Raw genomic sequence first — 27297 nt, forward strand, 5'->3', positions numbered from 1 at the left:
TCACTTCACGGCAAATAGATGGGGAAACAGTGGAAACAGTGTCAGACTTTATTTTGGGGGGCTCCAAAATCACTGCAGATAGTGATTGCAGCCATGAAATTAAAAGACGCTTACTCCTTGGAAGGAAAGTTATGACCAACCTAGATAGCATATTAAAAAGCAGAGACACTACTTTGCCAACAAAGGTCCGTCTAGTCAAGGCTATGGTTTTTCAAGTGGTCATGTATGGATGTGAGAGTTAGACGGTGAAGAAAGCTGAGCGCTGAAGAATTGATGCTTTTGAACTGTGGTGTTGAAGAAGACCCTTGAGAGTCCCTTGGACTGCAAGAAAATCCAACCAGTCCATCCTAAAGGAGATCAGTCCTGGGTGTTCACTGGAAGGACTGATATTGAAGCTGAAACTCCAATACTTTGGCCACCTCATGTGAAGAGTTGACTCATTGGAAAAGACCCTGATGCTGGGAAGGATTGGGGGCAGGAGGAGAAGGGGACAACAGAGGATGAGATGGCTGGATGGCATCACCGACTCGATGGACATGAGTTTGGGTAAACTCTGGGAGTTGGTGATGGACAGGGAGGCCTGGAGTGCTGTGATTCATGGGGTCCCAAAGAGTCGGACACGACTGAGCGACTGAACTGAACAATAAATCCACTTGTGTTCAGCCACCCTTCCAACCTCACTTTTTTTTCCCCTTAGTGAACAAAGTTACTTCCTCTTGTGGAAGAATTTAATATGACATTTGAATAAAATAATCCTTTGATAAATCTGGAAAAGAGGAAAGCACATTTGTCTTATCTGACTACATCACTTAAAAGTGATTCAGAAAAAAAGTAATTTACTGCCCAAGGGACTTTTATTGAGCATAATGTGCTAGGTGACTATTCTAATGGCCATTGAGTATAAAGAATGCCTTTCAGTAAAGTCCCTGGAATGCTCCTGGCAGATTCCCTCAGCTCTTCCGCTCCCACCCACTCCACTAGATGACATCAGCTTGGGGCCTTACCCCAGAAGGACATTTCAGGGCTGGGGGGCAGTCATGAAGCTCTCCCACTCTGGGACCACAAAAATCCCAAAAGTTTCTTAGCTAACACCCTTTAAAAAATTGAGGCCTGTGGAAAACCTACGCATGGAAAGTCTGTTTCTATTTCAGTTGTGTATCAGTTAAGATGGAAAATTTTTAAAGTCCACACAGATGGTAAATAAATTTCTGCTACATGAGGCAGTTCCTGGAATAAAGCAATTTTCTCAAATAACAAGTGCCAACTTTTTTTTTTTTTTCAGCAGGACTTATTTTTAACTTTCCCAGGGAATGGTTGAGAGGCTGAGAGCAGTGTCCTTCACCTTAGGAATCCGAGGCTCCTTCCAGAAGCTAAGGCTTTTCTCCCTACAGACTTACTTGTATGCAGACAGACAGACAGACACTGAGTGAAGGGAGTGGTTGTTCACAGTCTTGGGGGAGGGGAATGAGAGAGAGGATGAGAAGATGGGAATTTTGCACAAATATTTATGTCTTCGTTCAATGTTTAGTTTTCTATAACTTCCTCCAAACAACATGTAATTAACTCATATTCTTGTGTAGGAATTCCTTAACTATCTTGAACAAATGGCCATTAATCCTTAGGGATTCTTTTCCCACTGTTAGACTTGGCCTGTCTCCGGAAACCTTCAGCATCCATCTCCTAGGACACGGTTGCACCCCGCTAATGGTTTGCTGGGTCAGGCATCCCAGGGGAGAGACATCCTGGAAAGGGCTCAATTGGCAGGGAATGCATGGGTCTTAAACAAAATCATGCCACTTGCTAAAGGGTGATTCAAACATTTCTTGTAGTAGCAGAGATTCTCTGTTCAGAAGAAACACAGAGACTATTAAAATTTAAATTGTGTTGTAACACACTGATTACAGCAGAATGGGTGTAACAACAGAGGGTGAAAGAATGTGTTAGTTGCCCAGTCGTATCTGACCCTTTGCGATCTCATGGACTGTAGCCTGCCAGCTTCCTCCGTCCATGGAATTCTCCAGGCAAGAACACTGGAGTGGGTTGCCATTCCTTTCTCCAGGGGATCTTCCTGATCCAGGAATCAAACCCGGGTCTCCTGCGTTGCAGGCAGATTCATTACCGTCTGAGCCATTACAACAGAATGCTAAATTTGTAGTCTTTACAAATTCAAACATTAACTTTATCATTTCTTTTTGTTAAAACCTTTCACTCAGCACTACAAAGGGTCTGTCAATCTATTGATAAATGTTTACTGAGGGCCTTAATACGAAGTCGCTGTAGGAGTAAGGAAAAAAAGAAAACCTATCTTTAGTTTAAAGATGTTATAATTGAAGAGAGAAACACCACTGTACCTCATTTCACTGTTCGCCTTAACGTGCTCTGCGGTTACTGCGCTTCGTTTGTTTTTTAGGAAATTGAAGATCTGTGGTGACGGCTGCGTGGAGGGAGCAAACTGCGGCAGGTTTCCCACAGCACTTGCTCACGTCATGTATGTTATTTGCGGTAATTCTCGCGAGAGTTCACTTTTTCGTTACTTTTATAGCTTTATATGGTGGTCTGTGATCCTTTATGTTGCTGTTGTAATTGCTTTGGTGGTTTTTTCAGCGACAAGTATTTTTTAATGAAGGTATATACTTTTTTTTTTTAGACAGTGGCTACTGTACCCTTAATAGACTACACTATATTGTAAACAGGGTCTTCCCAGTGTCGCTAGTGGTATGCTGCCTGCCAGTGCAGGAGACGTGAGTGACACGGGTTTGGTCCCTGGGTCGGGAAGGCCTCGTGGAGAAGGAAATGGCAACCCGCTTCCGTATTCTTGCCTGGAGAATCCCATGGACAGAGGAGCCTGGCGGGCTATAGTCCATGGGGTTGCCAAGAGTCAGACACAACTGAAGCGACTTAGCTGCAGTAGCAGCATAGTGTAAACATAACTTTTATAGGCACCAGAAAACAAAAAAAGTTCATGTGATTCACTTCGTTGCAATATTCCCTTTACTGCAGTGATCTGGAACCGAACCTGCGGTATCTGCAAGGTACCATCAAGAGCCCGGCTGTGTGATGCTGAGCAGTGGAGTGTGGAGCATAGGATAATACACTGACCTGGTATGCGGAGAGAGGTACGGCTAGGGACTGAATGTTTGTGCCCCACCCCCGCCCCCACCTCCTAATTCATACGTTGAAGTTCTAATATGATGGCATGAGGTTGGGTGGGTGGAGACTGGGGAGTACAGGCATCTGTGGCATTTCGAAAGTTTGACTGGCAAAAATTTGCTTTTAAGAACCTATATTAGTGCCTGTTTTCACTAATTGAAGAAAATCAAAGAAGGTTTTTGATTTTATGAGAAAAAAGGTGAAAAGTGAAAGCCATTTCAGTACAAGTTTTGCAACCATTATAGAGGCACCGGGAGTCTTGAGGTAATTGTTTTTTCATTTTATGCCATTTCAGTTTAGGAAAGGTTTCACAGAAGTTCTCTCCTTTCCTATAGTGAGGGACTGTGGTATTTTGATCAGCAGCCTGAGCAGACTGACAGATATCCAATACTCAGGTGGAATCTATGAGTAAAGCATCCAACCCATGTGAAACAAGAAGACATTTTTCTGAAAGAGAATGTTTAAGTTCTTTTATTTTTATGACGCTCTTACAACTTAGTTGCAGTGACAACTTAGTGTGGGTGTGAGAGAGAAATTCTGATGCTTGAGAGTAAACACTGACAAATCACTACATTGAGGCACGAATACAGTTTACTAACAAACAAGTTTGTGGGGATTAGAGAAGTGAGGAGCTGGGAAGAATGTGAAGGTTTCTAATTCAACACCTCCCTTGAATAATGAGGACACAAGCCTGAGGAGGGGACAGACTTGCTCAGAGGTGTTTTCAGAGATGTTGTCAACACTTTTCCATGACCTAACTCTGTGTCCCCTAGATCATAATGTAATAACAGATTCAGTGTTGCTGTTCTGTAGTATTTATGTGAAAACATGTGAATCTGGCTTCCTGGGAAGAAAATACATCTGAGATTCACTCCCTCATTTTTCTCTGTGTTTTCTTTCATTTGGTCACTAAGTTTCGTGTGATTTTACACTAAAATCAAAGGGCAGTTGAATGAGAACATATTTTGAGAATGATATAATGGCATTTTTCATAGACAAAGAAGACCACACTGTAACCTCAGTTTTAAAAAGAAGCAAAATACTTAATATTTGTAATTGTTTGTGGTTTTTTTTTTTTGACTTAAAGAATATGTTGTATCGGGGTTGAATTGTTTAACAGTCTTCAAAAAGTGGTTTGAGAGTACAGTAGAGATAACTTAATAATTTAAGTTTCTGAAAATCTTTACTTTGGAAAAAAAAAAACTTGATTTTCCATTTTCGTTCAAAAAGACTCAAATCTTCTGACTCTGAAGGGCCCAGCAAAAAGCCATCTTTCCTATCAGGTCTTTGGTTAAAAAATAGTGGTTCAAATAATGAATTTCCTGTTATTCTTAGCATGTGCCCAGAAGCCATGGAGACTTTTGGACATACTTAGTGAATTAAAGAAAGAAAGTGAATAAAAGACTCTATTATGAATAGCAACCATAGAAAATAAAGCTTATAAACAGTAGTAGTTACATGATGAAAAGAAAGACATAACTGTAACCACAAAATCTCTTCCAGAGATGGGGAGACTACTGGGTGTATTTCAGCCCTGAGGTAAATTGGAAGAAATGCAAACCCCGAGGCTGCTACTCAGGTCCTTAGAAGAACATACTAAGGACTGGGGTAAGTGATTGAAATGTGATGCATATGTGGTATTAATTGCATTTGTGATGTGAAAGAGACCAGGATGTCATTTTGGAAGACTAATTAGCAAGAGTGAAATGTTACAGACTCACTTATACTCTCATCATTTCCTTCAACCCAGTATTTTCTGTAGTTCCTGCATGCTTGGGTCATTATTTCATAATCAGGTCTTCACTGAATTATGAATGGGTGATGGAGAAACTTCTACAAAAATAAGTTCTCAGTACATTTACTATCTCTCAGGGAATCGGAGAAGTGAGTATGTTGCCTCTTGGAACAACAACAAAAAAAGTTGTAGGAGTGAACTATGATGATGGAAAGGTATCCATTTAAAAGCAATAAGCATTTATACTTTTTGAACTTTAGAATAAATGAGAAATTATTTTAGTACTACTTCAACAGCCTAATTGCTTTGCAAATCATTTACTGCTTTGTGAATATTGACTCTTCCATGACTTTCTGTGAACATCCAGCTGTAAGAGCTTTATTTTTACGATGGTTTTAAAACATTATACCAGTTATCCAAAGCTGAATATCTGTCCAAAAAGTTGGATTGAGGTTTCCAAATATTAGGAAAATTAAAAACATAAGCAAATATAGTCTAATAATTTCAACAGAATTTTCTAATGCCTCCAAGAAGTTTAAATTTAGAGAGAGGAGACAAAGAACATTTTCATTTTTACATACACATCAATGCCACAGTTCTTTTTAGTAGGGCTAGTTCATAAGTCAACTATGTAATTTGTCACCCAAATGGGACACTTCATAGTGAAAGTAGGAGCTAAAGAGGCAGGATGTGGGGGAAATGGCATAACCAAAGTGGCTGGACCAACCAGGATGAACAGTTACCATGCTAATGGAGCATGTACCATGAGATTTGGAGTTATGGATGTTTTTCCTTCAAGGTTTTTGAGTTTCTTGGAGAAAATGACAGTAACTTATTCATCTTTGATTATCTGGCAACTAATATAATACTCAAAATTTAGATAGTAAGAAATGCTAAATGAATAATGATTGAGTGAATTAACAAAATTACAAACAACTGTAATTTTATTGTGGGGTACATTTCTTCATGTATGTGAAATCAAAGATTAAAACATTCAGAATAAAGGACATGAGAAGCTAGCATAGTTAGTATTTCTTTCTCCCTTCTTCCCTAGTAAAGGAAGCTGTATTTTTCTCTTATATCAACCTTAACAAAATTGGAGACAGTTCTGTAGTCAGTTGTGGTTAGAGTACAGATTCACTCATTAGTTTGTCCATGAACCCATCCATTCAATTCATCCATTCATTCATCTATTCTTTCATCCATACATCCATCCATCCATCCATCCATCCATCCATCCATCCACTAGATGACTTCTTATTTTTCACTATCCATATTGGTCACTGAAGCTACACAGGGGAAACACATATTCTTTGCCCTCAATGAGCATATGAGTACCACCAAATGAGAGCATTTATTAGGTTCACCCTCAAGCAAGATGAAAAAAATATTAACCTTCATTCATTTTATGTCTTTCCTTAATGAAGACATTTTCAGGGAGAGAGGAGGAAGAAATAGCTTTACAGACTTAAAGAAAGTGGGGTGAGTTTGGAACAGTTAAGTTCCAAAGTGAGGCTGAAGTAAGGCAAGTAGGTGTACAGAGTAACCGCTATGAGTCGATGGTGGCCAAAGAACATAGATCTGTAGTGTTTCTATAGGAAACTCATTAGAGTGGTGAGAACAGCCTTAAAATTCAAGAAGGACTAAATACAGAGGACTTTAAAATGTAAGCTGGGGGAGATGAACTTTATCTGATAAAAACTAAGAGATTAGATCTGTTTAATGAAGGGAAATCACCTGCTGATGGAGTCTTCTTAGGAAGGTTAAGCTGATTAAACTATGTAGAAGCTGCTAGAATAAGAGAAAAGACTGGATTCAGGGAGATAGCAAGGGATTTATTATAGTACCTTTTTATTCTGACATGAGCATCTGGATAAGGTGGACATATGAGAAATGGAGACACATAAATGATATATTCCTACAAGAATCACAGAGAGATTGAATAGCAGTCACCTATTTTAACCAATTTTCCTTAGCCATACCAGGAAAGGCTAACCAAAATCACTGCATCTTTAAGAAAAATCAATAGCAGGGAGACAGACCATGGCACAAAAAGAAATAATTCAGGTAATATCAACAACACATTGAAAACCTCAAAACCTCATGTGAAATTTAAATTTACTTTGAAGCAATGTGAATAAAGCTCTTAAAACTACAGGAAATTAATCCACATATCAAAGATGTGTTTCAGAAATTCAAAATGTCTATTACAAACTGTTGTTAGACACATCATGCTCCATGTCTGTATATATCTGTTGGGCTAGTCATAGTTCTAGAAAGTTCAGGCAGAAATTTAGAGATTTGGAATCCATCTTTACTTTAGAAACATGTAGAAAAGTACCTATGATAGAAAAGTACCTGTGAGTTTAGCTGTAATGAGCTGTTATTATGGAAATAATAATTCTACATCCTCAATATTTTTCATGCCAAGCCCCTTAATCTTCCCACCATCTCTTGTTCAATTTACTGCTACATCATCCTAACTGGTTTCTTTGATTCCAGTTCTAATTGCAGTCCGTTACCTGTACTGCATCCAAATATACCTATATGATGTGGTTCTGTCATGCTCCCATTCATAGCTTTAAAATTCCAAGGTGCTAGTCCAGGTTTTCAAGGACAGTCACACTCTGGGCCCTGTGTGCCTACACAGTCTCACTCTGTGCTTCTGTTCATTTCATATTTTATAGCCACATTCAACTTCTCCTAGTTGCTGAGGCTCACTGTATTCTTTCCTCTCTCACTCAGAAAGCTCTTTCCAGTCCACCTTCCTGCCCTTGGCGTTCTTCAGGTTTTATCTTAAAAGCTCAATCAAAAGGCCTCCCTGAACCCCACAGACTGCACTTGGACCTCATTCCAGGTGTTCTCTCCCCCTGTGTAGGCTTGCATTGTACTTATCTCTCAGTGTTGGAATCGTCAATTAACTTCTTTGTACTGCAGTAGTTGAATTGTGGCCCCCAGAAAGAATGTGTGTGTCCTACAGTCTAGAATCTATGAATGTGATCTTATTTGGAAAAATGGTCTTTGCAGCTGTGATTAAGTTAAGGACCTCAAGATGCGAGGGTACATATTTTTAAGTTCTTTTAACATCCATAAGAATCATTATCTTGCCCGCACTTCAGTGATGAAACAGGTTTAGAATTCTAGGTTTATTTGATGGTATTCCTTAACTTTCCTGTGACCCTGTATTTAAGCCATGAATATCGATGTCACAGTGATAACTTGTTTTTTGTTGTTGTTGCTTTGTTTTCAAGTCTCTGAATATTTTAAAGACATTTTCTTAATTCTTGGATGTATAAAACTTATCAGGATGTAACTAAGAGCAGCTTTGCTTCTTTTGAGCATAATCTAATGCTTACTAAGATCTTTAAATCTGAAGAGCCATGCCCTTTACCAGCTTAGGAAATACTCCTTTCAATATTTTATGAGTATTGCTACCTCCCGTTGTTTCCGCCTGGAATTCTATTAGATGTTTTTGAATAACCTGCATCTAAGTCTCTTAATTCCCATCTATTATTTGACATTTCTCTTATTTTTGCTTTATTTACTATGAGAGTTCCTTGACCAGATCAACAGTTTGGTCTTTGGATGTATCCATTTTATTATTCACCATCAATTAAAACACTTGTTTAGGTCATATGTTTAACTTATACAGCTCTTTTCCTGTTTTCATTCAATCACCTAGTCAATACAGAGTTATTGAGCACTTACAAGATACCAAGCACTCTTCTGGACGTGAGGGATACAAAACAACATCTTCTCTCAAAAGAACTTACTTTCTAGTTTAAGGAAGCATGAAACAGACTAAGGAATGGGCCAAATGAATGCAGGAAAAGAATCAAGAGTAGGATCCTAGTGGTCGTGTTAGGAAGCAGATTCTAAAAGAAGAGAGAACTCAAACTTTACAAATGCCATGGGTTGATCAAGGAGAAATTTGGCACTGAGCAACATCAAGTTCATTGGCCAGCCTGTTCACAGCAGTTTGGATAGGAGCAGATGCCTGCTTGCTTTCAGTGAGGTTGAGAACAAAAGGGAGGACAGGAATTGAAGAAAGTGAGCAAAGCCAACTATTAAATAATGATTTAATAATTGCTATAAAGGAACACCAAGAAAGAGGAGGATGTGGTGTCAAGAGAGATTTCTTTTTAAATTTTAATGGGATATATTTGGACATCATATTTGGAAGCTGACAGAAATGACCCAGGGAAGGAAACATCACTGATCCAAGAGAGAAGGCTTTTCTAGGAGTGATGTCCTTGAATCAATGAGAGAGGAGGGGGTCCAGGGCCCAGTGGTGGGACTAGGCTTAGATTGAAGCTGAGAGTTCATACCTGTAACAAGAGGGAAGGTGAAGAGTATGAAGTACGCTTTCTGCTCTCTCTTTGCTGGTAAATATAAATTCGTTCCAAATTGAAGGGATGGGACTGTACGTTTGGGTGGTAGATATTGCTTATGACTCACTCTTAACTGTACAAAAGTGAAAATGTTAGTCGGTCAGTCGTGTCCAACTCTTTGCAACTCCATGGACTTGCAAAGGAGGAGTCCACCAGGCTCCTCTGTCCATGGGATTCACCAGGCAAGAATACTGGAGTGGGTAGCCATTCCCTTCTCCAGGGGATCTTCCCCACCCAGGGAAGGAACCTGGGTCTCCTGCATTGCAGGCAGATTCTTTACTATCTGAGCCACGAGGGAAGCCCCTTAACTGTATACATCCATTCAATTGTTTTGGTTTCAAAAAGTTGCCTGAGAAAAGGTGAGGAATGCAGAAGGGTGTTCTCAGAGTGGCAAAGGAATTCTTTACCACTGGAAGATAATATGTCACTGAGAACATAGGCAATCCAATTCACTCCTCACCTGGGTACCCGCTGACCCCGACAGAGGATTGCATAATAACTGGCCTGCAGGAGAGAGATTCCCAGGCATCTGAAAATGGCCTGGCCAACAACATCAGGCAGAAATATTTGCTAATTTGCTAATAATTCTTCCAATAATGTTTTATTGATGAAGTGGTAACAATGACTTCAAGATACTGTGTCACGTATAACTCCCATGGATTTGAAATGTAGAACAACATCATTAAACATCCCTAGCCAAGGTTATGATCCACCTTAAGAATGTTGGCTACATCCCTTTGGTATTTTAAGCATGACTTTGTGGCTGCTTGATACTCCCTTCCAATTAACACACATCTACTATTTCCTCCCTAGGAGGGACTGACATACTCTTTCTGCTACAAGCCCCAATATTGTGTAGGAAACCATAGAGTGACCATTTTGATTATTCCCAACATTCTGCTTTGGTCTTTCAGCATAAATCCAGATTTAAAACAACTTGAATGTAGATTGATAAATAGTAGCCTAAAAATGTCTCTTCCCTCACTAAGCCTGCACACCCCTTGTTCTCAGATACCATCCCCACCTATTCTTCTCTGTGTGCATGCTCAGTTGTGTTCAACTCTTTGCAACCCCATGGACTGCAGCCTGCCAGGATCCCCTGTCCATGGGATTTCCCAGGCAAGAATACTGGAGTGGGTTGCCATTTCCTCCTCCAGGGGATCTTCCTGACCCAGGGATCATACCTGCATCTCCTGAGTTCGCAGGCAATTTCTTTACCACTGCGCCACCTGGGAAGCCCATTCTCCCCTACCTTAAACAACTGTGTGTGTGCCAATTTTTGCTGTAATAATCTGCACAATAACCAGCGCTCCAGATCAGCATGACACATATACAAACTGAGTAGCAATTCAAATGCATCACTCACTTTATTAATGTTGTGACTTACCTTACATCGCCTGAGTAAATGCAGTTCTCTTAAAAATGAAAAGATTTATATTAAAGTTAGAAATTAAATTTCTTAATCATCTGGCTTCATGCAAGCAATACAACTATTGCCCATTCATTCTCTATCAAAAACATACATTTTTCTCAGTGGTCAGGGTTGGAAATTTAGGATTACAATAATTACAAGGTACTGCATGGGAAAAATAGATTTATTTTCATTGTAAGTTGTCCAGGACAGGCTGATGTACAATGTTGCACGCGCTTTGTTTCTAGTCTAGATAGAATTTTAGGTATAAAAATTTAGTGCTTTACATGATTATCAATATATTTAAAAGAAAAATTTTCATGAAGATGATACTGAAATGGCTGGCTAGCTCCTTTTCTCTTCTGGCCTCCTTAAGGATTGCTCACAGTATGGAAGTTGTTTGAAATACTTTTCAGCTTGTTTAAAATTTATCATGCCTCAACCCAAACACTGTGGACATCTGAGAGAAAGCACTTTGTAACTTCTAAGTGGACAGAGATAATATTTATGATAAAGGTCTAGGTTGATCATAGGGAAAGGGTACAGAATAACTGAATTAAATGAAAATTCATGTCTCAGGAAAGAGTGACTTTTTATTATTAAACTAGAAAGCAAGAAGAGCTGAGAAAATCTTCATTTTTGACTCCATTTTCAGCTTCTAAAAATTTTTATTTTTGTCAACATATACCTGAAATGGTAGTTCAGTTCACAAAGACTTTTTTTTTTCCTGCACACAGAGTGGACAAATGTCTGAAATAGGAGGATAAAACATTTCCTTTCATCGTTCAAAAAAACCTTAATATTAGGTTTGTGTTACATTTCAGTGTTGGCCAATTCTTTCTGATTACTTTTAAATTACAGCTTTTGCATGATAATATGCAAGTCAGCATCTTTCCCGTGGGGCAGCAACTTTGCCTTGGTAACAGGACATACCTCTGTTAACACGCTAAATTACAGCTCTTTGGCCTTGTCAAGATACACACATTATTCCAGTTAAAGTGAAATGCATGGTTGTTTAAAGTCTCCTCCTGTTGGAACAGCCCATGAACCTCTGAAAAGCAAATTCTCCATCTCTCATATCTTATCTGTTTATAGGATGCTACCTACAACAGTCCAGGCAATTGAGGGACATGTTGCTTGTAGGGTAAATCAACATGTGACAGGACATTCAACATCTTGTGACCATCTTACAGCAAAATGAAGACAAAATGCAAGGGATTTTAGGGATGGATTGAAAATCAAAAGTCTCAGCTACACAATGGCAAATGCATTCTGTGAGAAAGATATTCTGCACCAAGAATTCAGCTATTCCCTAATGCAGGCTCTGGTCAGCTGTGTTGACTCAAACGCCACTTCCCTGTGCCTTTGAGGAGTAGGAGTGTGAGGAAAAGGTCCACAGGTCTCAAAGGTGATATTCACCGCAGAGGCAGAGCCTGCTTCTAGTTTCTTTCGTGCTGAGAAGCAGAGCACCATCAGCTTACTTACTCCTGGCAAGAGCAACCGCTTAGTTCCTTTGTTATCTATCCTCTACTCCATGTCTCAGTAAAGACTGTACTTACTGCAGGCAGGCAAATATCACATCTCAGATTGTGCTTGATTATTGCATATATTGAAAATGACGTACATGTGTATATAATGTAGTCATTTTTAATTACATATATATAGTATATTATTAAGTGAACTTATTTTACTCTTAGATTTCTTGCTGTAGATTTGGGCTTTATACATTCCATACTTCTCTTAAAATGTTTAATTTATTGAGAAACTCATAAATGAACTTTGTATGCAGTGGTAAAGAATCTGCCCACCAATGCAGGAGACTCAACAGATGCAGGTTCGATCTCTGTGTTGGGAAGATCCCTGGGGAAGGAAACAGCAACCCACTCCAGTATTCTTGCCTAGAAAATTCTATGGACAGAGGAGGCTGGTGGGCTACAGTCCATGAGGTTGCAAAGAGTCAGACACCTGAGCACGCTCACACACAGCCATAAATGATTTTAACATATCTATGAACATATAAAAGTAGGAATCACTGTCTCATCTCATTTCATCATTATTATATAATTGAACCATTTCCATGATTCATTTTGCTTTTCTGCTAACTAATCAAATACTAGCTGGGGAGCAAATTAACATGGCTAGTGTTTTTTTCAGAACTCATTAGTGTATTGAAACTGAGATCACGTATGTATTTATTTAAGATAAAGTGAGCCCAGAAACTACTTAGCTAAAAATCTAAGTTTGAGAACAGAAAACTGTTTTGCCGAAGCTAAAGCCTGGTACATGAAGTACCATCCATCCTCTTTTGATTTTCATATCACTGTGAAATATTCTTCAAAAAAGAAAAAAAAAATCTTAATATTTAAAAGTGTCTGTTTACAAAATGGCCTTTTTTGAAGTATTTGCTTATTTCACTTACTTCCTTAAGTCTGTGTATTTAAAAATAAAATTGTATTTTCCAAGAACAGTTAAAGGAAGCACAGAGAGATCCCTCTCCCTTATTCTCACAAATGGAAAGTCTCTAGCGCCTTCCAAGCTCAGCTCAAGCACATCCTGGGTGAAGCCTTCCCTGACCTGCTCATCTGCAGGGGTCCCCCATCCTGGCGGGAGGCATGTGGGGTCTTAGCTCCATGATCAGGGATCGAACCCACACCCCCAGCATTGGAAGGTGAAACCCCAACCACTAGATCGCCAGGAATATCCGGCTCCATCAGTCTTAATACTGTGTACCAGTGCACTAGGTTGAGCCAGGGTATTATAGTACTTGCGGTTCAAAACCTAGTATTACATGAGGTTCTAATAGTAATAGGTGTTAAGGTTAAAAGTTAGTTTAACTGAATATTTTGTTATTTGTATTATATTGCCCCTACCACTGTGTAAGCTCCTTGAGGTAAGGATGCATATATGATGCTTATTCAGATTCTACACCATACGTGGCAAAGTGCATGGGGGAATGCATATTCTAGACTGTACTCTATAATGATAATTAGATAGCAAGGATGTATATGTGGGTTGACTTACTTTCTAAATCCTCTCTCAAATGTCATCAGTCTTTTTCCATAATTATTCCCAGACAGTTCAGCTTATTCTTGGATCTGTGACTAGGGCATTTTAATAAAACAAACAGAAAATAACAACTCCTATTGCTAATAGCTGAAGTCACACAGTGTTTGCTAGGTGTCAGGCACTGTTCTAATTACTGCATACATATGAACTTTATCTTCTCGAAGAAAAAATGAAGAATCCTGTTATATAGGTGAGAAAATTGAGGTACAGAGACGATAAATAACCTACGTGATTACAAAGCTGTGTGTGAGGGAAGCAGTTTGCTTTTAGAGTTCACTGGCTTAATTACTTTTTACAGAACCACAGTGTAGGAGCTGTGGAGATTTACCATGAGCTATGAAGTGTTCTAGAGATCTCCAACTAAAGTAGCTACTATACCCTTATTGGCTATATATACTGTGACTATAGGTTCCACTAGAATTTGACCAATTCCCAGATCTAATTCGGCAATTCTTCAGTTATTTGTCTGTCAAATCTTCACCTCAAGTTTTGGCTAAATAATAGATTTTTCCAGTGGTTCCGATATGTAGCGTTGAACCACATTTTCCATCTCATTTAATAACCTAACAACCTGTGATGTAGGGACTGTTGTCTGCATTTTTCAAGCATACATAAAGCTCACACAGATTAAAAAACACCCCTCAATTTAGACGATGCTCCTCCTCATTACAGCTTAACTTCTTGGTTAGAAAATCAAGCTCAGACCAAGCTACTCATTTTCTAGACCAAATAATGATGCTATTTCAACTCAAAAAAAAAAACAAAACAAAAACTCTGGGTTAACTCTCAACGTATATAAAAAGCAATATATCCTTTTGAAGTTTTACTGGCTCAAAAAATAGAACCCAAAATGGAAGAGGTTCATTAATCACTAGTTTTATTCCTATGCCAATGTAGAAATAGAACTGAAAAAAGAATAAAAGTGGACTTTCCCATTTGCTTGTATTTCCTTTGAACATTTTGAGGTTATCTCTAAAGTAGCACTATAATTTTCTCAACATAAAATTATTTGTAGAATAGAGATCTTGTTGGCAGCAGGGATAAGTACTTTATTTCTGAGAACACGAGCCAGAAAATGAACAGATTCCATTGGCACCACTGTGCTTAGCGCCCAGATAACAGAGGCAGGGCCCTGTTTTGCTAGTTATCCCAACTTTTGTGGATACTGGCATTTCTTCGAGGGAGGCAGCCAAAACCTTTGGTAGTTTTGTTGGTATTAAAAGATTAATAAGTTGGTCCTGGTATATAGTAACAGAAACCCACCAGGAAGAAACTAAATCAGTTTCACTATTAAGATAGCCTCTAATGTGCAACTGGCTCTGAAACACCCATTAATTATTTAAAATAACATCATAAAAGTGTATTATTTCTTGCTCCAATAAAAGCTGATGTTGGGTTAATGTGAACTTAATAATGATCTTGTTACTAATAATGTAAATTTGCTGTTTTGGTCCAAGTCACTACTCAGATCAGAGGTCTATCGCACATCATAACTACTTTTTTTTCAAAAATATCTGGAACAAGAAACATTTAAGATCTAATCACTCTCATTCAGAGTATATTTTTCCATAAAGGCACCCGGCATCAAATCTCTCTACTTTATGTGGTTTCCACACAGATATTGAAAATAAATTTACTATTGTCTGGCACTCTCTAAACAAAAGTCTCTCCATCTCCCTCATTCATCTTTTAATTTCTTACTTTATTATTCCTGTCATCTTGTTTCCACTTCCAATGTCCCCAAAATGACATTAACCAGAAAAGCTAAAGATATTCTAAACCAGTGGCCTCCCAAAATTTTTGATTATGTACTTTTCAGCGAGCATGTGTATACTATTTACTTATATACTTTCGTAGCAACATATCATCTATCTTATAAAATATATACAAAATTAAAGGATAAATTACAAATAAATGTGAATGGGGACTTCCCTGGCAGTCCAGTGGTTAAGAATCTGTGCTTCCACTGCAGGGCATGTGGGTTTGATCCCTGGTCGGGAAACTAAGTTCCCACATGCCAAGAGGAGTGGCCAAAAAACAAACAAACAAATGTGAACGGATATTCTAATATTTTCCTCTTTACAGTCACCCTTGCCCACTCTTTTCTGAAGACAACTAAATAGTTTCTAAATAACATTCACCACTCCGATTGCTATATAACTATTTAGTGACAATTAACTGTTTGGTGGCAAAAGGTAATAATCATCTTAAATTTGAAGGATGCGTCAGAGACCAGAATTTACATAATTATCTCTTCCCTCTTGTCCCCTCATCCCTCTTTTAGCAAGGAACTATTAATAGCAGGGAGAATATAGAGGAGATTGTGCTATAAAGTATGAGACAACTGGTCAGTGATTTTTGGTTATATAAGCCTCATTTCTTCTGTATCCTTATGACTTGGGTTCTTGACATCTGATACTGTCTTCTGAAAATAAATCCTTTACCCTGGCAAGGCTATTCATTCATTTAAGCACTTATGAACAGGATTCTAAGCACTGAGATGGATGCTACAGACACAAAAAACTGAATCGCTACAGACATAAACCTGCCCCCAAATGAGCCGATGTCTTTGTTAGTAATGGTGGGACCAGGTGTATTTGCAGTAAACATTCTGATTGGAGTAAGTCCTCTATGGGTGAAGACAATCAAGCAACAGATCCGGCTGAGGAAACCGGGGAAAGTCCCTTCAAGGTGAAGACACTTGAGGATTTTAAAATATGAGCTTATCAGGTCTTTGCTTGCAGCCTGTCGGAGACACAGAGCATGAACACTGCCTCTAGTTGGCCGAGTTCCTCCTGTGAAATGGCAGGGAGTATTATTTGTCTCCACCTGCTCTGTAATCACTGGAGTTAAAGCTGTGTTCCTTGTCTCCTTATTAAACTTGTACTGGTGGTGACCATAACTCCATCATGTTGAAAGAGAATCTGATTTCTGCCTGCTACAAATGTCAAGGAATTATATGGTTGCTTTCTTCTGCAATTGACTGGTGCTTTGCTTGGTACCCAGTTTAGCCCATCCTTCTCTCTCTGTATCCATCTCTGTCTCTGTCTCTTCCTGTTTTCCTTCTTCTCTCTGATCCTACTCCTTGTATGCCATCCTCTCTTACTTTCTCACTACTGTTCCCTCCCTCAGTGCTGGTATTATGTGTTAGTCGAACAAAAGCTGTACCTGGGGATACCAGCAGCGTTTCAGGGACTATATGCTTCACAGCGTAATGAACTCTGCCATTCGGCTTATGGTGGTGTACCACGGTCCACAGAACGGGACCTGGGATACTGAAGATGCTCAATATTAATTACTTATTATTTTTACCAGACAATATATCTAGTGTTATCTTTTATCATATAATTAAATGTTTTTTGCATTCTGGTTGATTTTGGGGAATTATGTTTTCTGTGAGGCAAACTATTTAAGCACCAACTATCTGTAAATATGTTTTTGACTTTCCAGTTGTTTTTGAGGCAAAAACCCAGTTTAAATGGCATGTAATAATTTGATGGTTTTCGCTGGCCTAACACACCCAAATGAGCTACTTACAAAGCTACCAGCTTTACCTGGGACACAAATCCTGCTAAAAATATGGCTGAGAAGACCTGTGTTATCCATCTACACATAGATTTTCTACCTGGTAACAACTTTTCTCTGCCAGCCCTAGTGTTAGAGCTAGGGAAAAAGGTTTAAAAACAATATAGTCTGCTCAATAAGCCTGTGTGTTTAAAACCAGTGTGACAATCATGTAAAATCATACTGTCATTAAGAATCTGTCTGCAGAGCTATGTAGACTTAACCCTGTTTCCCAGTCCTTCCCTCACTGTCAACTGAAAAACAAACTCTAATTCTTCCACTAGTCCTTGCTTTCATTCAATGTTGGGGCCACAGCCTAGCCATCTTTAGGTTTTCATTTCTTAGACAATTTTTCCTTTCTTTTTATATTCTTCCAGCTGGCCTCCTATCTCAGTCCACTCTATATTCTGCGTAATTTATTATGTTCTCTATGTCACCCATTGGTCAATGTTAGCCTTCTCATGCTACTAAGCCTTCATATAGGCATTTAGGAGACAGAAAAGATCAGGAAGGTCATAGAAAGAAATGAGAAAGTCATTTCAGGTATAGGTGTGCTTTTACCAAATATGTATATATTTTAAAGATAGCATAAGGAGAAAATATTTGATTTTTTTCAGTCATTGCTAATATTTTTCAGTCATTTCAGAATGTATTGGGTTTCCCCAGTGGCTCAGTGGGAAAGAACACTCTTGCCAAGTAGGAGATACGAGTTCAATCCCTGAGTCAGAAAGATCCCCTGAAGAAGAAACTGGCAACGCACTCCAGCGTTCTTGCCTGGGCAATCCCATGAACAAAGGAGCCTGGCAGGCTATGATCCATGGGGTTGCAAAAGAGTCGGACAAGACTTAGTGACTCAACAACAACAATGAATGTATTGTATCTGTCCAAAGATAAAGTATAGTATGTACTATACCAAAGTATAGTATAGTATTCGCCGTCTGAGCTACCACTGCTTCCCTGTGGCTCAGACGGTAAAGAGTCTGCCTGCAATGCAGGAAACCCCGGTTTGATCCCTGGGTCAGGAAGATATCTTGGAGGAGGGCATGGCAATCCACTCCAGTATTCTTTCCAGGAGAATCCCATGAAGAGAGGAGCCTGGTGGGCTACAGTCCATAGGGACGCAAAGAGTGACACATGACTGAGCAACTAACACTACACTACTATGTACAGTATACTGTTTTGGCTTTGGGCAATTTTTCATAAGAAAGAGTATATTAATAGCATTTGATCAACATCACTTCAACATATATAATAGTTCCCCAACATGAAAAGATATTCTGCAATGTGAAGTTAAAGCATCAAGGATTTGCCACAGAATACCATAGGATATATACGCAGTCTGTTATCTCATTCACAGTGTGCCACAATATACTCAGTTCAGTTCAGTCACTCAATCGTGTCCAACTCTTTGCGACCCCATGGACAGCAGCACGCCAGGCCTCCCTGTCCATCACCAACTCCCAGAGTTTATTCAAACTCACATCCATTGAGTCAGTGATGCCATCTAACCATCTCATCCTCTGTCATCCCCTTCTCCTCCTGCCTTCAATCTTTCTCAGCATCAGGGTCTTTTCAAGTGAGTTAGTTCTTTGCATCAGGTGGCCAAAGGATTGGAGTTTCAGCTTCAGCATCAGTCCTTCCAATGAATATTCAGGACTGATTTCCTTTAGGATGGACTGGTTGGATCTCCTTGCTGTCCAAGGGACTTTCAAGAGTCTCCTCCAATACCACAGTTCAAAAGCATCAGTTCTTTGGCCCTCGTCTTCTTTACAGTCCAACTCTCACATCCATACATGACCACTGGAAAAACCATAGCTTTGACTAGATGGACCTTTGTTGGCAAAGCAATATCTCTGCTTTTTAATATGCTGTCTAGGTTGGTCATAACTTTTCTTCCAAGGAGCAAACGTCTTTTAATTTCAGGCATGCAGTCACCATCTGCAATGATTTTGGAGCCCAAAAAAGTAAAGTCTGTCACTGTTTCCCCATCTATTTGCCATGAAGTGATGTGACCAGAAGCAGAAGATATTAAGAAGAGATGGCAAGAATACACAGAAGAACTGTACAAAAAGATCTTCACGACCCAGATAATCACAATGGTGTGATCACTCACCTAGAGCCAGACATCCTGGAATGTGAAGTCAAGTGGGCCTTAGAAAGTATCACTACGAACAAAGCTAGTGGAGGTGATGGAATTCCAGTTGAGCTATTTCAGATGCTCAAAGATGATGCTGTAAAAGTGCTGCACTTAATATGCCAGCAAATCTGGAAAACTCAGCAGTGGCCACAGGACTGGAAAAGGTCAGTTTTCATTCCAATCCCAAAGAAAGGCAATGCCAAAGAATGCTCAAACTACTTTATGGACAGAAGTGGTTTCTGATAGAAACTCATTGTGCACTCTGTTGTTGTTGTTAGTTTTGTTTGTTTTTGAAAAGAATACTTTTGAGTTTTCCTCTGGTCATAACCTTTAAACTGATTTCACAATTCACTCACACCTCAGTGACAACCTGCCATATGCAAGTCAGAGTGCTAGATAACTTTGCTAGTTGGACTTAGGGGTTTACCTGCTGTGATACAGTTTATCAGATAGAGCACATGCTAGTAAAGTAATGCTCAAAATTCTCCAAGCCAGTCTTCAGCAATACGTGAACTGTGAACTTCCAGATGTTCAAGCTGGTTTTAGAAAAGGCAGAGGAACCAGAGATCAAATTGCCAACATCCGCTGGGTCATCGAAAAAGCAATAGAGTTCCAGAAAAACAGCTATTTCTGCTTTATTGACTATGCCAAAGCCTTTGACTGTGTGGATCACAATAAACTGTGGAAAATTCTGAAAGAGATGGGAATACCAGACCATCTGATCTGTCTCTTGAGAAACCTGTATGCAGGTCAGGAAGCAACAGTTAGAACTGGACATGGAACAACAGACTGGTTCCAAATAGGAAAAGGAGTACGTCAAGGCTGTATATTGTCACCCTGCTTATTTAACTTCTATGCAGAGTACATCATGAGAAACGCTGGGCTGGAAGAAGCACAAGTGGAATCAAGATTGCTGGGAGAAATATCAATAACCTCAGATATGCAGATGACACCACACTTATGGCAGAAAGTGAAGAAGAACTAAAGAGCCTCTTGATGAAAGTGAAAGAGGAGAGTGAAAAAGTTGGCTTAAAGCTCAACGTTCAGAAAACTTAAGATCATGGCATCTGGTCCCATCACTTCATGGGAAATAGATGGGGCAACAGTGGAAACAGTATCAGACTTTATTTTTTTGGGCTCCAAAATCACTGCTGATGGTGATTGCAGCCATGAAATTAAAAGATGCTTACTCCTTGGAAGGAAGGATATGACCAACCTAGATAGCATATTTAAAAGCAGAGACATTACTTTGCCAACAAAGGTCTGTCTAGTCAAGGCTATGGTTTTTCCAGTGGTCATGTATAGATGTGAGAGTTGGATGATGAAGAAAGCTGAGCGCCAAAGTATTGATGCTTTTGAACTGTGGTGTTGGAGAAGACTCTTGAGAGTCCCTTGGACTGCAAAGAGATCCAACCAGTCCATCCTAAAGGAGATCAGTCCTGGGTGTTCACTGGAAGGACTGATGTTGAAGCTGAAACTCCAGTACTTTGGCCACCTCATGCGAAGAGTTGACTCATTGGAAAAGACCCTAATGCTGGGAAGGATTGGGGGCAGGAGGAAAAAGGGACGACAGAGGATGAGATGGTTGGAATGGATCACTAACTCAATGGACATGGGTTTGGGTAAACTCCGGGAGTTGGTGATGGACAGGCAGGCCTGGCGTACTGCGATTCATGGGGTCGCAAAGAGTAGGACACGACTGAGCGACTGAACTGAACTGATGTGAGCAGATGCCATGATCTTAATTTTCTGAATGTTGAATTTTAAGGCAACTTTTTCACTCTTCTCTATTACTTTCATCAAGAGGCTCTTTAGTCCTTCTCTTTCTGCCATAATATACTGCCACAATATACTGGGATATATTTCTGTTAGGTGTTGTTCCTCAACATATTCATGTTATCAATTATCCTTCAATATACATTTTTTCTTCTTCTTTGATAATAGAATTTTTAGCAGATACCCGATTGCCCAGGATGCAAACTTTATTTCTCAGTGCTTATTGCTAGATGTGGCCATACAGCTAAGTTCTAGAACATGAAATATTAGAAACAAAGAAATGTGCTCTTTCTGGATCCTGCCTTTACCCAGGAGTATGGTCATCCTGGTACACTTCCCTCTTCTTACTAATCTGGATATGGATAAATGCTCAAGGTGGTAGACCAGTTGGATAAGAGGGTCTAAGGTTTAGAAAACATACCATTCCAGAATTACCTATACCCAATTATTATGTATGTGTGAGAGAAAGATGTTGGCCAAGCCACTTTTATGCTGATTTTCTGTGAAAGCAGTCAGATCGATAGCATAAAGGATGCTTTTGTTGCCTGTTGAAATGTGAGGTTTTTGTTCAAATGGGAAAATTGGATGTCAAAGCTCAAATCATTTTTATATTATCTTTTGTAGTTTATTCTGCTTGGTAACATGAAATATGTCTTATGAAAGCCAATAAAAATATTTTATATATTTATACAACTATTATGGCTATTCAAAAATTGGGGAACTATTTAAATAGTCTCTAGAGATGACTGAATTTTGGACTCTCTTTAATTAGTAAACCACCATCAAGAACAAATATACTGGCTCTTAAAAAAAAAAAGCCTAACCTCAAGTCTTTCCCTACATGTTTTCCATCTTCACATCCCATCTGGTTTGAAGAGACCACTTCTTAGACTGTCTTCCTACCCCACATTTCTTTGGAACTTGTCTCTGAGAATTGCTCTTAACCAGCTGCCTTACCCCAAAGACCCACCCACAGCCTATAAGCGCTGGTCACATGCCACATGACCTTCCTGCCTTATGTACTGATGTCTGCTCATGATCTATTTGGTTTTCCTTTGATTTCAGTGGCTTTGATTTAATGATATATTTCACCATATTGAAGGGAATTATTAGCTTAAAAGGCCAATATTTATCTATATTTATTACAAATGCAGTCACTCCAACTGAGACTTCTAATAAGTATGTGTGGCTATCTTTGATGGCCAGAAATATCACTGGAAAACAAGAAAAAATACATCACGCTGAACAACAAATGCCTGCCAATATTTATAGGTTTGAAGGAATTTATGTCTAAATTACAATGATAACTCTGGAGTAGTATTTCAGTGCATTCTGAGAACTACTCTTAGAAACTCTGTTTTTGTTTTTGTTTTCTTTCCAAGTCTTAGAACCTGATTATACTCCCTCCTGCAAAAAATTCATGTTCATAAATTCAATGACAGATTTGGTTCACTCATATGCCCGTCAGAGAATGAGCTGATTAAAGTTCTCTAACTAAAATTTTATTAGCTTATTCTGCTTTACCTTTCTAAGCTCTAATCTCAAAGCTGTAACCATGCTTGACAAATAGTTTAAAAGATACAGACAACTTAGCAAACTGCTTTCACAATCAGGCCCCTAAGACCTTAGACATGAAAATGTGGTCCATGTGTCCCTCCAGAGGCTTATCTGGAGATAAGTTTTAAGCTAGCTATACTAGAATTGAGTAGTTGATTGAAACTTTTGTTGATATTCTGAAAAACTCTGTATTTGCTTCCATGTCATAAAAGTAATAATAATCATAATAACTGTATAAATAAAGGGTCATCTTATGCCATGTAGAAAATGCTTCAAATAGTTAACTGAACCCACATCTCCTGAGTCTCTTGCATTGGCAGATGGATTGTTTACTACTGAGCCACCTGGGAAGACAGTCTAATATTAGGATCTAATATTATTTTGTTTTTGTATCTGTTCATTGTATGCATTTTGCCCAGAATACTATTACCTTTGGGTTTCCCTGGAGGCTCAGCTGGTAAAGAATCCACTTGCAACGCAAGAGACCTGGGTTCCATCTCTGGATTTGGAAGATCCCCTGAAGAAGGGAATGGCTACCCACTTCAGTATTCTGGTCTGGGGAATTCCATTGACTGTATAGTCCATGGAGTCCCAAAGAGTCAGACACAACTGAGCCATTTTCACTAACACCTTTCATAAAAAATATATAGGCCAAAAATGGAAAATGCCATGCCTCTAACCTTTTACTTCTGTTATCTCAAAGTAAATGTTGTCAACAATTTTGTGCCTATTTATCTAGAATTTTGCATACTCTTTATTTAGTCATCTAGAGAGGGTCATAACCCATCTATATTTCTATCTCTATCTGTATCCACATGTTTCATCTTATCAGACTGAGACACGCTACAAATATTGGCCTGCCACTGTCTTTTTCTACACACACTATATCATGAGTACCGTTCAGTTGGAGAACATGATCTCACTCCGTCTTTTTCATGGCTGCATACCATTCCAAACTACAGATTAAACAATCATTATACACTAAACAATGATTATACATCCTTAATTGATGGAAATTTGTGTTGTGTCCTTTTTGTCAGTAACATACACTACAATGATGGACATATCTGTACATATATATTTATGCATTTGTTTTATTATTTCTTTTGGTAAAGTTCTAAAATGGCTAGTGGGCAACTTGAAGCTATTATAACACGCATTCAAAATCAAATGGAACAAAAATTCCTACACACTGATTCTAGAGGATTCTTCTCTTGTAACCATACTTTTCCAGAGTAATTTCCAAACCTCAAATTTTGCATTTAATCTGTTTATCACAAAGCACCCCAAATAAGTTGTAGAGTCAAAATAAACACTCCTCCAGACAATGCCATAATACTTTAGAATGATGAAATGCTTAAAATAGAACATTTAAGTTAGAACTTGTAAATGAGATATAATTATGGCTCTCGTAATGCAACCATGATATAGTGACACATCCAAGAGCAAATTCCTTCCTGCATTCTTAGAGCTGATGTAAGTGTCCAAGTGGTGAGCATATGTTTCTGGAATGTTTAATGTTCCTGTCGGCAGTTGGGCAGGGTCTGTCATATTTTAGGGGAACTATGTCATAGGTCAGTTAATACTTTCTTATGTCATTATTGCATTCCCTCCAACAGATCTGATTGACTATATGGACATTTCTGAAAAAGCAATCTGAGCATCCCAATCATAACAACTTTATGCAGCATTAACATTACAGTACAATTTATGTACGGAAGGAAGAGTTCGCCAGAAGCACAGCATGCTCCATGGGCATGTATTAATAGTTTGAGCACATTGATCTTTGCTGTAAAGTTTTGACTTCACTTAAACTTATGACACGTTACTGATCTAGTTTGTTAGCAAAACCATGTTTATGGTTTATGGAAACCAGATTTCTTCACCAAAAGGGAGCTGGAGTTTTTGCTTCTCATTGTAGATAGCTCCAGTTGTATAGAACTGAGAAGTTTAGTTTTGTCTTAGGAGAGTTGGAATTATGGACTCATTATATTAAGAAGGGCAAAGTTGCTGCCCTGAAATGTCCAATCTGCAGGGTTTTTGTTTTTTTTTTTAATGTCAATGGCATGTTAGATTTACAGAAGAAATGGTACTCGTATTTACATCAGGATTATAGAGTACTACATTGTGGGAAGAATGCTGGGGAAATCCTAAAGGTATTACAAACTTTAGTCAAGAGTTCTCTAACGAAACCATGATTCATGTAGTTTGTCTCCAATCCTTATGTCTCTCACTTGCACACTTCTTAAGGGATCATGGTATCTACAGGATTAGTCAAAGGTGCCTCAGCATAAAATTTTATTTCAGTTATTGATTCTTTTGGTCAAAAGTTAACAGAAAGTTCATACAGCTATGGATAGCAAATGTGCCACGGTATCATTTAAAATAGCATTAGCATATTTTGGGGGAGGGGGTACTGTTGCCTTGGTATATACCAAGGGCTCATTTAAAATATGTGACTTATACCACTTTAATTATAATAAAATATATTTTCTAAAGGGGAAAGAGAAACAAACTGAAATATATAATTTTAATTTAAAGATATCATGATATTCTTTCAGAAAATTAGAGGTTGCCCTTCAGATCTATGAGCTATCTGGTGGCTATTTAATTCCAAAGAAAGTGAAATTCTGTCTTCAACACAATTCCAAAATAAAATGTTCAGGAGCCATTATAAATATTATTAGCGAAATAGGTTATCCTGTTTTAATTTTTACATATTTTGATGATTTTCCCAAGATTCTCTTTAAGTCACACAGCTACACTACAGGGAAAAAGAAACATCGACCTATCTTTTTAACCCTAGCAAAAATAATAAATGATGGAAACAAGGATATTTACAAAATTCCAAAAGCCAGATAATTGGTGCATGTGTCTTACCTTTCTTTTACGAAGTCTGACTTGGTTATCTGTGGGTTCCTGGGTGGCCAGAGTCTCCTTGAAGTATAAACACTGCATGCCATCTCCTGAGTTGAACTTTGGAAGACTTTTGTTTTGATGTTCTGAGAAACCACTCGTCTCCAGGCCATTTTCAGCTGACATTCCACTAGGGCAGGAAGGAGGCTGCAGAAGACAGCTTCCAGGATCTGTTTTTAATAATGGCAGTCCTCTGTCCATACGAGGAATAGCCAATAACTTATCTTGTACTGCACTGCAGGTGTTGCTTTCATGTTCATCTTTAGGGAAGTCGGGTTTCCTTCGATGCTGAGCAATTACAGCAGAATTAAGCAATTGCTTTTCCGGCACAATATCTTTCACATTCAAAGAACTGCAAGCATTTATTTTGGACGGATCTTTTATTTCACTTAAGCTTATCTCCTTACAAAGCTCCAGGCTTTTACTCACCATGTCAACAACTTTCCTGTCCCCCTTTTCCTCAACCAGCCCTAAATCAACTCTACCAGCCATTCCCCAGGAGTCATAAGAATCTTGGTTACTTTCCACAATGGGTAGCATCTTTACTAAGGAGCCTGCTCCTTTAACGCTATGTTGGTCTGATGTTTCAGGCCCTTGAGTAGTTAGAATCTGTTTATCATCTGTGAGATATAGATCAGAATCGGTGTCCTCATCAGAAACATGCACGAGTGTTTCTGTGCTGGCCTCCAGAGAAAGGAACTGATCTTCACCTTCATGGCTGTCATCTTCATCCACCTCCTTTGAAATGTGACCCATTGGCCTCCCAGGAATCTCTCTCAGCTCTGAGCCATGACAGCAGTCTGGGAGTGAAACACACCTCTCTTTGCGGTCCACATTTAGAGTTTCATCTTTTTCCATACTTGCCTGCAAGCTGTCAGCTACTAGTCCATGATGACATGCTGTGTTACAATCATCAGAACTAAAAGGCTGTCCCATCCATTGGGTCACATGTTCTTCCCAGCTTCTCTTTCTGATAGCTACAGACATGTCATCGTAGTTTAACAACAGACAGAGAGATACATTCCGTATGAGACTAAAGGAGATGAAACTTGGTGAAAGATTATTTCAAATTCACTGATTGAAGAAGAGAGGAAGTTTTATCATTTCACCACCTATTAAAAAAATAAAATATATACATATAGTTCAGGACATAATTCTAGAGTCAAAATCTATCTTGGAAAAGAGAGTGCTTAAGCAATGCTACGAAAGATTAAATAAGAGGTTTCTATAAAGCTTCCAATTAACAACCTTAATAAGGTTATTTCTTCAAGAAGCAAGCTAATATTAGAAGAAAATTTTACATTTAGTATCTCTGGTCAAAAATCATTGACAATACTTTTAAATGTAGATGGATTGATTGAGGTATTAATGAATAACCTAGTAGTGCTAGTGGTAAAGAACCTGCCTGTCAATGCAGGAGACAGAAGAGATGTGGGTTTGATCCGTGGGTTGGGAAGATCCCTGGAGGAAGAGATAGCAACACACTCCAGTATTCTTGCCTGGAGAATCCCAAGGACAGGGGAGCCTTGTGGGCTACAGTCCATGGGATCACAAAGAGTCAGACATGACTGAGTGACTGAGCAGGAGCACGGGC

General features: G+C 38.9%; 1 protein-coding gene and 1 long non-coding RNA gene across 8 annotated transcripts in view; one reads left to right on the top strand and one right to left on the bottom strand.

Moving 5' to 3' along the window:
- The window catches only part of DLC1 (DLC1 Rho GTPase activating protein), a 512426-nt gene that overhangs the window by 394675 nt on the left and 90454 nt on the right, over positions 1 to 27297 (bottom strand). For 5 of the 6 annotated variants that reach the window (XM_081520934.1, XM_081520935.1, XM_081520936.1 and 2 more), the window contains one exon: positions 25668 to 26815. In XM_081520934.1, the coding sequence (XP_081377060.1) occupies positions 25668 to 26690 (1023 nt within the window). In that variant the 5' untranslated portion in view covers positions 26691 to 26815. Of the gene's footprint in view, positions 1 to 2351; positions 2498 to 25667; positions 26816 to 27297 lie in introns of those variants that run through there. The other variant, XM_081520938.1, reaches the window with a different exon arrangement.
- LOC145517787 (uncharacterized) overlaps positions 2498 to 27297 on the top strand; it is a 41602-nt gene continuing 16802 nt past the window's right edge. Inside the window, exons 1-3 of one of the 2 annotated variants that reach the window (XR_014062330.1) lie at positions 2498 to 2626; positions 3001 to 3116; positions 4654 to 4758. This is a non-coding gene — a long non-coding RNA (uncharacterized LOC145517787). Of the gene's footprint in view, positions 2627 to 3000; positions 3117 to 3198; positions 3415 to 4653; positions 4759 to 27297 lie in introns of those variants that run through there. The other variant, XR_014062331.1, reaches the window with a different exon arrangement.

Source organism: Giraffa tippelskirchi, chromosome 8 (assembly GCF_054371585.1).
Source record: "Giraffa tippelskirchi isolate mGirTip1 chromosome 8, T2T-mGirTip1v1.2.pri, whole genome shotgun sequence".
Classification (NCBI taxonomy): domain Eukaryota; kingdom Metazoa; phylum Chordata; class Mammalia; order Artiodactyla; family Giraffidae; genus Giraffa; species Giraffa tippelskirchi.